General features: G+C 41.9%; 1 protein-coding gene across 1 annotated transcript; it reads right to left on the bottom strand.

Moving 5' to 3' along the window:
- Positions 1-1,841: 1,841 nt before the first annotated feature.
- On the bottom strand, positions 1,842-13,869 carry si:ch211-247l8.10 (E3 ubiquitin-protein ligase TRIM39). The gene is made up of 8 exons (XM_056473824.1): positions 13,390-13,869; positions 12,782-12,868; positions 12,041-12,582; positions 3,599-3,694; positions 3,037-3,270; positions 2,818-2,959; positions 2,636-2,662; positions 1,842-2,506 (listed from the first exon to the last, which is right to left on the bottom strand). The coding sequence occupies exons 2-8, from the start codon at positions 12,852-12,854 to the stop codon at positions 1,959-1,961; spliced, it is 1,662 nt and encodes a 553-aa protein (XP_056329799.1). The 5' UTR covers positions 12,855-12,868; positions 13,390-13,869; the 3' UTR covers positions 1,842-1,958.
- Between the last annotated feature and the right edge of the window lie 1,438 nt (positions 13,870-15,307).

The raw sequence follows: 15,307 nt of genomic DNA, 5'->3' as shown, positions 1-15,307 counted from the left end.
ACTAAATGTCTTATAAATAAAATAAATAAATAACAAGATGACAGATAATAGGTATGTGACATAATTTTTACAACATAAAAAGGAAGTCTAATGCATCCTCAAATTGTAATAACTCTTATTTATTTATTTATTTGTTTGTTTGTGTGTGTGTGTGTGTGTGTGTGTGTGTGTGTGCGTGCGTGCGTGCGTGCGTGTGTGTGTGTGTGTGTGTCCTTGTGTGTGTCCTTGTATGTTCTGGGTATTTTCTCCCCACTGGCAGTGTGTTCCAAATGAGATATTTTGCCCTCCAAAAAACTCATGGCTGTACATTGTTCCAAACCAAATTATATTAATATAATAAAAATATTGAAGAATACAACTAATGGACACTTTAGGCCATAACACTTTGAACAGGGAGGTTGTTTGGAATTATTGCATTTAATTCAAACTCATCCATACTGCATGTACTAATAATTTCAGAGGAACCTCCAAAGGGATTAGCTATAGGGATGAGCCCTTCCGAAAGGGTGATTAAAAAAGTGCATAACAGAATTTACACTGTTAGTTCAGACACAACTACAAACGTCTGTTATCACAAATAGTGTCCTAGTTAAATGAAAGGGGCAATTTCATTTCAAACACAGATCTTACAGAAAATGTTTTAGTTTAGTTCAGGTAATTTGTTTGTATGTTGGTCAACATAATGCTTATGACTAAAATAAACGTTCATTTTATCGATGCTGTCTTCTGCAGAGTATCTCAAAAGGGTTATGGACTAAATTTTTGGACTTGTATGGTGTGGTCATCTAGTGGCCACAACCATAGCTCCTTTTACACATTTTTACAATACTTTAATGTGTTTTCACAACAAATACACAAACCTGATCCCCAAACAGTCTAATTTACACAGTAGAGCAACATGTTAAAGTTGTTTTATTCGGTAGGTTGTCAAGTTATGTTTATGACAGGAATGTAATGTTTTTAGACAGAAATGTTTTAAGACATTAATCTAAAACCACCAGCAGTTGGCAGCATTTTGTATGAAATGAGTAGAAGAATTTACTCAGCTGATTCGTTCAAAACATTGATGTGGTACCTTTTCTAAAGGCACACATTTGTTCTTAAAGGGTCCATATTGGTACCTTAAAAACATATTTTTGTACATAAAAATTTTAAGAGTTACACTTTTGTACTTTTTAGGTACTAATATGCACCCTTGAGGTATTCACATGGGTCCTTCAGATACATATATGTAGTACGAATGCAGTACACAGCGTTTACCTATTTTAAAAAGGTACCACCCCAGTGACAGCTCTCGTACTTTTATTTCTGAGAGTGTACTTTTAATTAAAATTCAGCCACTGTCTTAACTAGTGTCTTTGCCAAACTTCTTAAGATATTTAGAAATACATATAATCTGCAACAGTAACTAATTTATTTTAAAACAAAGTAGAACTGGATGACACCGAGTAAGCATAATCGCTAATTAGAAACTGAAAGTAAAACTGAGCGTGCATTCGAAAGCAATTTCAGTGCTATGCTTATTGTTAGCAGCGTCCTAATTTAAATATTCTGTTTTATTTATTCCTGATCCTGGTACATCATCTTTACTATACTGCACAGTTGTTTTATCTTAAAAGTCTTGGGGATGCAGTGAACTTGATAAGCAGCCCTTGCCAATAAGACAACAAGAGAGATAGAGACAAAGGTGTTGATGATTTCCCCCCTCTAGCTGTTTTTTTTTTTTTTTTGCTGTTATAATGATTAAACGTGTATTGATAACGTTTTTATTACAATTATGTTGATTTATGAATAAGTACATGTTTAAAAAAATCAATATGAAGATACATCAGATACACCATATTCGTAATTTAACTCACAAATTCACAAAATAGAAAAAGAACATTTCTTTCTAACTTGTTTTGACATGTTCTTTCATTTGAAAACAGCAACTTGACATCTGTATTTTGGTTATAAAATCATTCGTTCTTTCTGACACGTGAGATGATCAGTGGTGCAGCGTTTCTACCTCCATTATTATGATTAGGGCTAAAATATGGAGAGAGTTTCTCAGAGAAAGTCTGACCAGTGAAAGAATAAATAAAAGACCTGGACTCCGCATCATAAAAAGTGACCAAACCCTCCTCATAATCCACAAACACACCCACAACCTTAGGTTTCACTCTCGGAGACAGAGAGACAGAAGAAGATTCAATTGCAAGATACTGATTCTCATTCCTCAGCATTATAATCCAGTATCCAGCCTCAGGTGCAGCTGTGATCTCTCCCTTCCGGTTAATGGATTCTCTGACCACTCCTAAATCCCAATCAGTCTTTCCTTCTACCTGCACCTCAAAATAAAATCTCCCTGAGCTGAATCTCTCTTTTGCCAGGACACATGGACAAAAATCAAACCTCTCTGGATTGTTTAAGAGTTTAAGTTCATTGCCTTCAAAGGTTACTTGTTTTCCATCATCAGACAGTATGAGTTTTGGATGGGCTGTATTAGGATCCAGAGTCACATTCACTGAAAGAAAGTGAGAGCAGATAACCACATCTTTAACAACTTAAAGAAAATGTGCAGACTTTCGTGTCATTTAACTATGACAATTTAAACTGAAAATGACAAGGTGAACATTGACACCACAGATTTTACCTGCATGTTGCTGCATCTTCTTCAGCACTGTGGAGACAAATGACAGTAAGTGATATGACACAAGTTTTAATATTATCCAGAAACACTGCGTGATCCATTTCTGTTTTCCCACAAATGTAAAGCAATAAATGAATTAATTAAATAACAGAATGTGCTTAGAATGAAGCCTGAGATTCTCTCACCACTTGTGCTGAGTTTGTCATTGAGAGTGTCGTTCAGCTGAGTGAGAGTTTTCCTCAGAGTCTCCACACTAAGCTGAGTGTCACTGATACTGACGTTAGTCAAGCTGCTGGTGCGTGGAGGTTTGCTCAGCTCTGGGTAAATCTACAGCAGGAGAGAGCAGAAATCCCTCAGCATGAGGAGTGTTGTGCTGTAATGTGAGCAGACAGAAGGACACTGACCTGTAGGAGGTGCAGGTGATCTTCAGTGTGTGAGATCTGCTCCAGCTCAGCGTCTCTCCTCTTCAGCTCAGTAATCTCCTGCTCCAGATCTTTAATCAGCTCTTCAGCCTCCTTCTCTGCTGCTTTCTGCTTCTGCTCCTTCATCTCCAGCAGCTCAGACTGACATCTCTCAATGCAGCACATCAGATCAGCGAAGAGCTCAGTGCTCTCAGCCTTCTCTTTCTCTGATGTTATCTGAGAAATCAGTCAATTCTTGTATTGTTATAATAAACATAGCTTGGACAAAAACAACAAAGTCAAGTAGTCAGATGACTAGAGTGTTATTATTTAAAGCCTCTAAGCCATACAATACTTTTTATGAGGAAAACTAAACATTCAATCAATAAAAATATCCCATATTTATAGGGCATAATAATTTCTCATAAAATCAGATGTATTACTTCAAAAGACCTTCATTCACCAAAAGTCTAATTTACAATTTATTTTATTTGATAAAAAAATAGTAAAAAAAAAGACATCCCTAGTAGCTTTACGAAAGGTAAATCCCATTATCCACACTCACTATTCTGAGTTCTTCTAAGTGTCTGATCTCTTGAATTTTTTTCAATTTGTCCTGGATCATCTGCTGCACATCTGTATGTATCTTCATCAGCTGAGGCTACAGACAAAATAGAACACAGAGACAGTGAACAGATTCCACACCATCTAACACAACTGTAAAAGGTTACTATATCTATAGCTGCAATGCATTTAGTGTATCTAGTGTGGAAAAAAGAATCCAAAAGTATACATACATTTCCCTGGAGTTTCCAGCTAAAATTAACACTAAAACTATTTTTTTTCCACTTTTATTTGAATGGCCACCTTATCATTGGGATTTGAATGCCTATGTGATCCTAGAAGCTATGGTGTCAGGGGCTAAATGCTCCTGGTAGAGTCTCCCAAGGCAAAAAGGTAAAAGGTGACAGGCCAGACTAAGAGCAGTTTAAAAAACTCCTCAAGAGTGAAACAATATCAAGGACTATGTTGCATGGTATAGTGCAACCAGGGCCCCACCCTGGGGTTAGGCTTGCATGGGTGTTTCTGGTGGCCAAATCTTTCCCCACAGTTCCTGTCTTGGCACAGCCCAGAGGATCAATGTAGGACCATCCTCCTGTGGACGCACCACCTACAGTAGGAGCCATAAGGGCTTGGTGTTTTATGGATTGGGCAGTGGTCAGGGCAATGGCAACCCAATATTTGAACACAGATATTGGAACATGCAATGCCACCTCGCTGGCATGATAGAAACTGAACTTGTGCAGGAGTTTAAAGGGTACTGACTTGAGAGTCGGGCTCACCTTCACGCACAGTCTGGGCTCTGGAACCTTCTCAAGAAATGCTGTATTCTCCTCTACTCTGAAGTTACCCACAGATAGAGGCATTGGGCTAGTGTGGTCTTGCTTATAGCAGCCCAGCTTAGCCACCATATGTTGAAGTTTTCCCCTGCTAAATGAGAGGGTCGCCTCCATGCAGCTTCAGGTCTGGGACAGGTCTCTCACTGGAGTTTGTGCATTTGGTCATTACATTGGCCTTTACAGTGCTTAGGAGGAGAACTGTAACTGGAGACGTGGTAATTCTACTGGAGGACTTCAATGCCCATGTGAGCAACAACAGTGATGCCTGGAGAGGTATTGTGAGGAACTGCCTCCCGATCTGAATCCAAGTGGTTTTCTGTTGTTGGACTTCTGTGGTCATCAGAGTTTGTCTATAACTAACACCATGCTCGATCGTGAGGGTGTCCGTCAGTGCACATTGCATCAGAACACCCCAGGCAGAAGGTTGATGATTGACTTTGTGGTCATTTCATGTGCTTTCTGACCATGTGTCATGGAAATTCAGGTAAAGAGATCAATTGAGCTGTCAACTGATCACTTCCTGTTGGTAAGTTGAATCTGCTGCCAAAACAGGTGGCCGAACAGACGTAGCAGGCCTACGCATATTTTGAGAGTCTGCTGAGAATGCCTGGATGAACCGCATATCAAAAAAATTTTGAACTCCCACTTCCGGAAGACCTCTGACCAGATTCCCAGGGAGGATGGGGATATTGAGACCAAGTGGTTCTTGTTCTGTTTGTTGATGCAAAAACTCGGGCATGAGAAGAGTTCAGGGAGATCATAGAAGAGGACTATAATTCAGCCTTAAAGAAATTCTGACTGTCCGTTGCCTCAGGAAGGGGAAGCAGTGCCGCACCAACAATGTTGATAGTTGAAGTGGAGAGCTGTTGACCTCTACTGGCGAGTTTGTTGCATGGTAGATAAGTAATTTGAGAATCTCCTCTATGCAACTGACATGCCTTCCATTGAGAAAGCAGAGACCACGATTACAAGGGTTGACTTGCCCAACACCCAAGATGAAGTAAATTAGGTAGACTGCAAGTTCTGCATTGACAAGGCAGCAGGGGTGGATGAGATCAGCACTGAGTACATCAAGTCTCTGGATGTGGTTGGGCTCTTTTGGCTTACAAGCCTCTATGTCATTGCATAGAGTTCAGCGATAAAAACTGTGGACTAGGCAACTGTGGTGGTTCCTGTTATTAAGGAAACATTGGACCAGCTCTATACTCTCACTAAGGTGCTTGAGGGTTTGTGGGAGTAGTACTCAGCTAGTACACATGTGCTTCTGGATTTGAAGAAGTCATTCAACCGTGTTCCTCATGGCATTCTGTGGGTGCTATGAGAGAGGGTCCAAGGTGCACAGAGCTTTCTAGGCATAACCTTGAGCCAGAGGGTGTCTGGTTTGAGGAAAAAATTGAATTTCATGTCCAGCTTGCCATCTCCAGGATTTGTTCAAGTGTGAGGTAATAATGGAATGTGAGATTGACAGATCGATCAACAATCTATATTGCTGCTCTCACCCATCATCATAATTGTAAGCAAAAGATCTTGGATACAAGCAGACGAAATGAGCTTGCCCTTGTAGGGGCGTGATTCTACCGTATCGCCTGTTGTTGGTGTCCCTGGGGGAAATCATCCTGCCGACACTGACAACACTTCATCAAACTGGGCTCGGTTCAGTCGGAAGGACCGCTGAAAGCTTCCATCATCCAGGTACAGTTTCTGGAAGAGTTTATGAGCTCACAGAGCTGGGTGCACCTCTGAATGGATCTAGTGGACTCAGACATGACTCCAAACACGCCTTCATTAAAGCACATAAACACAGCTATTCTCTCTAAAAAAATCCATGTTAGCCATTTAGCAAAAAAGTTAGAGTCACTGGGCAGACAGAAGCCCTGCCCATGATGCGAATCCGTGACTATTGTGAAGAGAATTTGACGTTTTGAATTTGAAGGGGATTTGACATGAATGAAGCGGAATGAAGCGAGTAAACTCCAAATGTTTACGTGCGAATAGCCTGATTTGTGTGAACACAGCATTAGAATTGAACCACTGCTCCTTCACATGAGGTGGCTATCTGTTTCTTTGTAGGGAACTCATTGAAAAAAAATTATTGGCAAAACCCTATTGTTACGTCGATAAGATACGGGGGAAGGATCCAAATGCAAGTAAAAAGTTTATTTGACACAGTCAAAATAACTAGACAGGACAGGGAAAAATGAGTGAGAGAACGAGGGGTAAGGGTAGTAGCAACCGGGAGACAGACAGACGATAATCAGGTCCAGCAGACACTCTTCATAGTCCTGAACACAGACAGACATACATGAGCAAACACAACGAACTGACAAGGAAACATAGAACTGTTGCCCAGATATAGACCCACAAATGAACCTCAGCTGTCGAGCTAATCAAAACAGCTGAGTATCGGCATGACACGTGACCATAACAAATACACGTAGACAACCAAAACAAAACAAACCCACGTGACAAAACAGACGCTCCGGAAAGCGCACAAACCTGCAATCGTGACAGTACCCTTCCTCTTAAGAGCACCTCCTGGTGCTCCCAGAAGAGCTTACCTGGCGATTGTAATTATCGATAAGAGAGTGATCCAATATGTCCCTAGCAGGAACCCAACTTCTCTCCTCTGGACCGTAACCTTCCCAGTCCACCAAGTACTGAAATCCTCGCCCCCTCCGTCTCGAATCCAGAATGCGCTTAACCGAATAAACGGTCTCCCCATCTACGAGACGCGGCGGGGGAGGGACCGGTGTGGGCGGATTAATGGCCGCATGAAAAACGGGCTTTAATTTGGAAACATGAAACACGGGATGTATTCTCCTGTACGTTGGAGGAAGTTTGAGGCGGACTGCCACCGGACTAATGATCTTGATGACAGTGAACGGGCCAATAAATTTAGGTGCAAGTTTATTACATACGGAACGCAAGGGAATATTCTTGGTTGAAAGCCACACTTTTTGACCGACGACGTAAACGGGAGGCTTAGACCGGTGGCGATCGGCTTTAGCCTTGGTGCGCGCACCCACTTGGAGGAGGGTCTGTCTGGCCCTGTTCCAAGTGCGTCGACACCTCTGGACAAAGGCGTGGGCGGAGGGGACCGCGACTTCGGATTCCAGACTGGGAAAAGCTGGTGGCTGGTAACCTAAACTACACTGAAACGGAGAGAGGCCCGTGGCAGACACTGGTAATGAGTTGTGTGCGTACTCCACCCAAGGGAGTTGCTGACTCCAAGAGGTGGGATTCTGGGAAACCAAACAACGTAACATGCGCTCGAGATCTTGGTTGGCCCGTTCGGTCTGTCCGTTACTCTGAGGATGGAAACCAGAAGAAAGACTTACAGTCGCCCCCAATAACCGACAAAATTCTCTCCAAAATTTAGAGACAAACTGAGGCCCCCTGTCAGAAACCACGTCCGTCGGGAGGCCATGAATGCGAAAGACGTGATTTATGACAGCATCCGCTGTCTCTCTGGCTGAGGGTAATTTGGGCAGAGGAATAAAATGAGTGGCCTTCGAGAACCGGTCCACTACGGTCAAAACAGCCGTATTGCCACCAGATGGCGGGAGACCAGTGACAAAATCTAGCGAAATGTGCGACCAGGGTCTCGAAGGCACTGACAGAGGATGAAGGAGTCCAGCGGGAGGTCGATTAGAAGTCTTAGAAACAGCACAAACAGAACAGGCCAAAACAAACTCACGTATGTCCCGTGCCATAGCTGGCCACCAGAATCGCTGTTTAACCAAAAATATAGTACGACTCACCCCAGGATGACAAGCCACTTTGGAGGAATGCCCCCATCGAATGACGTCAGACCGAATCTCCTCCGGCACAAACAAGCGGCTGGGTGGGCATCCGGCCGGGGGCGTTACCCCATCCAGGGCTGTGCGAACCCTGCTCTCGATTTCCCATGTTACCGCAGAAATACAAATCTTCTGAGGAACGATGGGTTCAAGAGTCGTATTGCGCTCGGAAAAATCAAAAAGACGGGATAACGCATCGGGTTTGATGTTTTTAGAACCCGGTCGATAAGAGATGGTAAAGTCGAAACGTCCGAAAAATAATGCCCACCGAGCCTGCCTGGAGCTAAGTCGTTTGGCGGACTTGATGTATTCAAGGTTCTTATGGTCGGTCCAAACGATAAAGGGAACCCCCGAACCCTCCAACCAATGACGCCACTCCTCCAAAGCGAGTTTGACAGCCAACAACTCCCTATTACCAATGTCGTAGTTACGTTCTGCGGGAGATAATCGGTGTGAAAAAAACGCGCAAGGATGAATTCTGTCGTCCGAGGATGCACGCTGGGACAGGATAGCGCCCACCCCCACCTCTGACGCATCAACCTCCACCACAAACTGCCGGGAGGGATCAGGAGTCACCAGAATGGGGGCTGAAACAAAGCGGCCCTTTAATTTTGTGAATGCAGCCTGTGCTGCACTCGACCACCTGAAGGGAGTCTTGGAGGAGGTTAAGGACGTCAGAGGGGCGGCGAGCTGGCTGAAATTGCAAATAAAACGCCGGTAAAAATTGGCGAAGCCCAGAAATCTCTGCAGGGCCTTACGAGACTCCGGAATTGGCCAATTCACCACAGCCTGAATTTTCTCTGGATCCCTGCGCACCCCCTCGACCGACACAATGTGTCCTAGAAATGGAACAGACTGTGCATGGAACACGCATTTCTCCGCCTTGACAAAAAGCCCATTCTCTAGCAGCCTCTGAAGCACTCGCCTGACGTGCTGCACATGTTCCTGGAGAGAACGGGAAAAAATCAGAATGTCATCCAGGTAGACATAAATAAACTGATCTATCATATCTCGCAACACATCATTAACGAGTGCTTGGAAAACTGCGGGGGCGTTGGAAAGTCCAAAAGGGAGAACACAATATTCAAAATGACCCCTGGGGGTATTAAATGCAGTTTTCCATTCATGACCCTGCTTAATGCGAACCAAATGATATGCGTTGCGGAGATCTAATTTCGTGAAAAAAGATGCCCCTTGCAGACGCTCGAATGCTGAAGACATCAGCGGCAAAGGATATGTATTCTTCACCGTGATGTTGTTCAGCCCTCGATAATCAATGCAAGGTCGAAGAGACCCATCTTTCTTTTTCACGAAAAAGAACCCCGCCCCCGCCGGTGAAGAAGAAGGGCGAATGATCTTAGCCGCTAGAGAATCAGAAATGTATTTCTCCATGGCCTCCCTCTCGGGAATGGAAAGAGAGTATAACTTGCCTTTAGGCGGAGATGTACCTGGCAACAAATCTATAGCACAGTCATAGGGACGATGAGGAGGCAGAGAAGCAGCCCGAGACTTACTGAACACTCTCTTCAGGTCAAGGTACTCACTGGGCACGTTTGACAGGTCCATGCGCTCCTCCTGAAACACAGAACAAGACACAGCAGAACGAGCAGACGAAAGGCAACACTCATGACAGTTCTCACTCCACGAAAATATTGTATTCAGGCCCCAATTGATATGAGGTTTATGGAGCACCAACCAAGGATGCCCTAAAACCACCGGTGTGTTAGAACAGTCTGTTAAAAGAAATGGTATGTGTTCAACATGATTTCCGGATGTAATAAGCTTTATGGGTTTGGTAGAGTGAGTGATAGTGGGAAGAGAAATCCCGCTGAGGGCGCGTACAGAAATGGGTTGTGAAAGAGCGATAACCGGAAGTTTTAAACTGAAAGCAAAACTAGAGTCAATGAAATTCCCCTCTGCCCCGGAATCAATAAGGGCATGGGTGTTATGGGTTCCGGAACCCCATGATAAAGTAGCGGGCAGTAATGTAGTCGCCGCAGAGGGTTTATTCAGACTGATTTCACCCATCAGTAACCTCTTACCTACTGATGGGTGTTGTCTTTTACTGGACAAGAATTCACGCGGTGTCCAGCGCCACCACAGTAGAGGCAGAGTCCCTCATTTCTCCGTCGCCGCTTCTCCTGCACGGACAGGCGGGATCTGCCCACCTGCATGGGTTCTGGGTCAACACCTCCCACTTCCGCCGCCGCAGCCAAAACCAGAGGGTCCGAGACTGGATCCAAATATCTCCCGTGCTGCATGCGGTTCTCTCGACGAAGTAGTCTGGTGTCCACTCGGATAGCCAGATCTACTAGTTCGTCCAGAGTCTTAGGGAGTTCCAATGTGTAGATTTCGTCCTGCAGACGATCAGACAAACCATGCAGGAACATGTCCCACTGTGCCTCCATGTTCCAGCCGCATTCAGCGGCCAAGGTCCGGAACTCGATAGAGTAATCCGCCACGCTCCGACTCCCCTGCCGGAGCTCAGCGAGGACTCGGGCGGCCTCCCTCCCGGAAGCGGCCCGATCAAAAACCTTCTTGAGTTCTTTAGAGAACAGTTCAAAGGAAGCACAACATGGCAGCTTTTGTTCCCAGGCTGTAGTCCCCCACAGAGCCGCCTTTCCCGAAAGGAGAGTTATGACGAAGGCAACCTTAGACTGCTCCGTGGAAAATAATGACGGTTGCAACGTTATATACAAGGAACATTTGGACAGGAAGGACCGACACAAGTGAGGTTCTCCAGAATAACAGGTCGGGGGAGGAAGGCGAGGTTCGACAGCACGGTTGGCAACCACCGGTGCTGGTAGAACTTCTGGAGCTGGTACGGCTGCAACTTGTGCCGCTCCAGTAACCAGCTGCTGAACCTGAGTGGTAAGCAGAGACACTTGGCCGACCAAAGTCTGAATGGCCTGTGCGGTGGTAGCCAAAGCCTCATCCTGCCGATCAATCCTGGCATTGCTGAGCGAGACGAATTCCGAGATCTGAGATATACTCGCTGGATCCATATTCAGGTCAGTTCGTTCTGTTACGTCGATAAGATACGGGGGAAGGATCCAAATGCAAGTAAAAAGTTTATTTGACACAGTCAAAATAACTAGACAGGACAGGGAAAAATGAGTGAGAGAACGAGGGGTAAGGGTAGTAGCAACCGGGAGACAGACAGACGATAATCAGGTCCAGCAGACACTCTTCATAGTCCTGAACACAGACAGACATACATGAGCAAACACAACGAACTGACAAGGAAACATAGAACTGTTGCCCAGATATAGACCCACAAATGAACCTCAGCTGTCGAGCTAATCAAAACAGCTGAGTATCGGCATGACACGTGACCATAACAAATACACGTAGACAACCAAAACAAAACAAACCCACGTGACAAAACAGACGCTCCGGAAAGCGCACAAACCTGCAATCGTGACACCTATAGTGTTTTGGTTTCATTCCAGGCTTTTTTACTAAATATATAATAAATGTGTGTGTGTGCGTATATATATATATATATATATATATATATATATATATATATATATATATATATATATATATATATATATATATATATATATATATACTCTGTTTAATTTCATAAGCATTACCCTAATTAATAATGTAACTTCTTACATTTTAGAACTGCTGCAAAAAGTGCAACATCAATGTAAAGCTACTCACATTAATATGAATTTAGCTTTTAGCACCATCCAGTATACAATTATCAGCAAAACAGCTGCAATGCCTAAAAAATGCAGCAACTATTAAACTATTAAAAAAATCTACCATCTGCTGTTATCACATTGTTATTACCTTCTTCTCTTTGCTCTCCACTTCCACAACAACAGTGTTGTGATTCCTGTGGTCTGTCACAGCACATAGAGAGCACACACATGTCTGATCATCTTTACAGAACAGCTCCAGAGGTTTCTCATGTTTCTTACATATATAATCCTCAACATTCCCCTCAGGATCAATCAGTGTGTGTCTCTTCAAATTTGGGACTCTCTGATGAGGCTCCAGGTGAGTTTCACAGTAAGAGCTCTGACACACCAGACAGATCTTAAAGGCTTTCATCTTCATACCATCACAAATATCACAGAGAACTTCCGATTTTTTCTCAGGAATGTTTTGCTTAAACAACTGCACAAGCTGTCTGAGTGCTGTGTTGATCCTGAGCACTGGTCTGTTACTGAATGTTTCTTTACAGAATGGACAGTTGTAGGTCTGGCTGTTGTTCCAGCACTGGTTCAGGCAGCTTTCACAGAAGTTGTGTCCACATGGAGTGCTGACTGGATCAGTGAACACATCCAGACAGATTGAGCACTGGAGCTCCTGTGACACAGCTGACAAAGCTGGAAAAGGACAAACACATCATTTATATTTATAATTAATTAAAACAACTGGTGAAATCTAATCTAGAATAAAAAAAACTCCTCAATAATCAATCATTTTCATGTGATGCAAGGAAATTAAACCTATATCATTGTTATTTGATATGCTTCTATAGCATTTCATATTGTCTTTCATTCACACATTCTTTAGTTTACTGACATAATGGAGGTGCATCCAGACTATTTCTCCTGGCCCGGGTTGGTTTTGGTGATCCTGATGTCGATTCTGCCATTGCTTGAAATTTCCCTTTTGAACAGTATTCAAAGCAAACACAAAATGCGATGAAATATGAACAATCATTTCATTCATCCGTTTGCAATAAAACATGCTGTCTGAGTACAAAGTTCGAACAGGTACAAAGTACACAGTGCATAATTATAATTAGTTATTGTTACATAAAATACTAATTTACTGTAAAGTTTGCAAACAAACATGGAAAAGAAAACACATTTATACAAATTCTCATGTTTTCACACAAAGCACCTATATAAGAAAAGTCAATTCATTTTAATTGAAGCTTTTAGTTTGTTTGAAGTCCTTTACTTCCTGTTTCTGTCATGTGACAAGACTTAAGCGCCTCTAAAACTTTGATTCATAATATATAAAACATAGTATATACAATTACTTTTGCTTATTGCAATTTTTATACCGTTAAAGCAAAAATACTGGGCATTTGACCCTTAAACCTATTTTACTTACTTCAGTTAAATATACAGAGGCACAACAATCAACTCTTTGGTAAAACATAATTTGTTTCCATCACTTACCTGGACATGAGTTTTCACCTGTGCATGTAAAAGTCTTGGATGTCCTGAAAAAATGTTCTGTTGTTCAATGAGAAATTGGTTTAATATTTGACTACATTGTTTTGTTTAGTTTTCTGTGCTCTGAAAGCAGTCACCTGAGGTCACAGCTCCTCCCATCTTTCCACATCAAAATGAAATCAAAATCTTTGTTGAATTTGTCAGATTATAATGCAAATGTTCAGTCAGAAATTACCTTACATAATTTTTCACACACTGTTTGATGTTGCATATGTGTATTATGCAAAACATTTCAAATGCAGCGTTTACAGACAGGACAGTAAATTAGAGTTTTTTTTCTCTTCTGGCTGTCGTTATCAGTCGCACTCAACTTTTGTCCTTTTTCTAAAAGTCTTGATAACACCATCACTGAATTTTTCTTTAATTATTTTAGCAAATTGGATTGTATAATATATATGCAGTTGAAGTCAGAATTATTAGCCCCCCTGAATAATCAGCACCCCTGTTTATTTTTTCCCCAATTTCTGTTTAGTGGAGAGAAGATTTTTTTTAACTCATTTCTAAACATAATAGTTTTAATAACTCATTTCTAATAACTGATTTATTTTATCTTTGCCATGATGACAGTAAATAATATTTTACTAGATATTTTTCAAGACATTTCTATACAGCTTAAAGTGACATTTAAAGGCTTAACTAGGTTAATTAGGTTAACTAGGCAGGATAGGGTAATTAGGCAAGTTATTGTATATTGATGGTTTGTTCTGTAGGCTATCGAAAAAAAAAATAGCTTAAAGGGGCTAATCATTTTTAGGGACCCCCAAACATAATTTGGGAAATATTTAAAAAAGAAACAAGAAATTCAAAGGGGGGCTAATTCTGACTTCAACTATATATATATATTGTACTCTCCCATTCTCCCATTCACTGCATTCTAAGTTTACCTAACTAGATGATTTCCGCTGCTGAAAAACCCAGAAATGTGAAAAGGGTCCATCAAGGTTAAAGATCAGTGCAGCAATGTACAGAGACTGGTGATGAAAAAATGCTACAAAGCTCTCAGAAATTCAGGCTGACCCTAAGCACAGATCAAGGGGTAAATTCTGTAAATGTATTACTGTGGCCCAGCCAGATCTGAATTCGGCCAGATGTGAAGCCAACTGAACATCTCAGAAGAGAAATGACAACTAATGTGCACTAATAGTTCCCTTCAAACGTAATGGTATGGAGCTTGATAGGTACTACCGTAAAAAAAATAATAATAATAATAAAACATAATAAAAAATAATAATAAATAATAAATAAATTTAAGAAACTGCCTAAAATAGCTGAGATGAGCTTGTAGCATCATAATTAAAAATAATTTGATACTTGTTTTGGTGCCAAAGGTGCTTCAACAAAGAACTGAGCAAAGACTGAACACTTTTATACATGAGACCTTTCTTTCTCTCTCTCTTAATTTGCAAAGAAACAAACTTTTCACATTTTCAAACAAACTTCTTTACATTGTCATTATTGAGCATTGTTTGTAGAATTTAGAGGAAAATTATTCATTTAACCCATCCATTTTTGAATAAGGCTGTACATAACAAAATGTGGAAATATTAAACTGTATGTTTTTTGTGTATCTGAATATAACCAAAGATATCAGATAACAGATTGAGCACTGGAGGTTTTCTGACACAGCTCAAGAGGAGGATGGGCAGTATCATCTAACATTACAGACATCAGAAACGTTTAGAACAGAGGGCACACAGGGACCTCTTGTGGCAAGTAAAATATACTGCAGTAAAAGATATAATACTAGTCTACGGAGGATGCTGGTGATCAATCTGTTCAGTTCATTCATTCATTCATTTTCCTTCGGCTTAGTCTCTTATTTATCAGGGGGGTCACCACAGTGGATGCCATACCAACCGCA

Source organism: Danio aesculapii, chromosome 15, assembly GCF_903798145.1.
Source record: "Danio aesculapii chromosome 15, fDanAes4.1, whole genome shotgun sequence".
NCBI classification, from domain to species: Eukaryota; Metazoa; Chordata; class Actinopteri; order Cypriniformes; family Danionidae; genus Danio; species Danio aesculapii.
Note: the sequence above shows the minus strand (reverse complement) of the source record. Positions and strands in the feature narration are given on the sequence as shown.

Coding starts and splice junctions, on each gene's coding strand:
- si:ch211-247l8.10 (XM_056473824.1), bottom strand. CDS start 12,854: ATGGCAGAATCGACATCAGGATCACCAAAACCAACCCGGGCCAGGAGA. Junction 12,583..12,781: donor TCTGGATGCACCTCCATTAT/GTCAGTAAACTA, acceptor GTCCTTTTCCAG/CTTTGTCAGCTGTGTCACAG. Junction 2,663..2,817: donor TGACAAACTCAGCACAAGTG/GTGAGAGAATCT, acceptor TTGTCTCCACAG/TGCTGAAGAAGATGCAGCAA.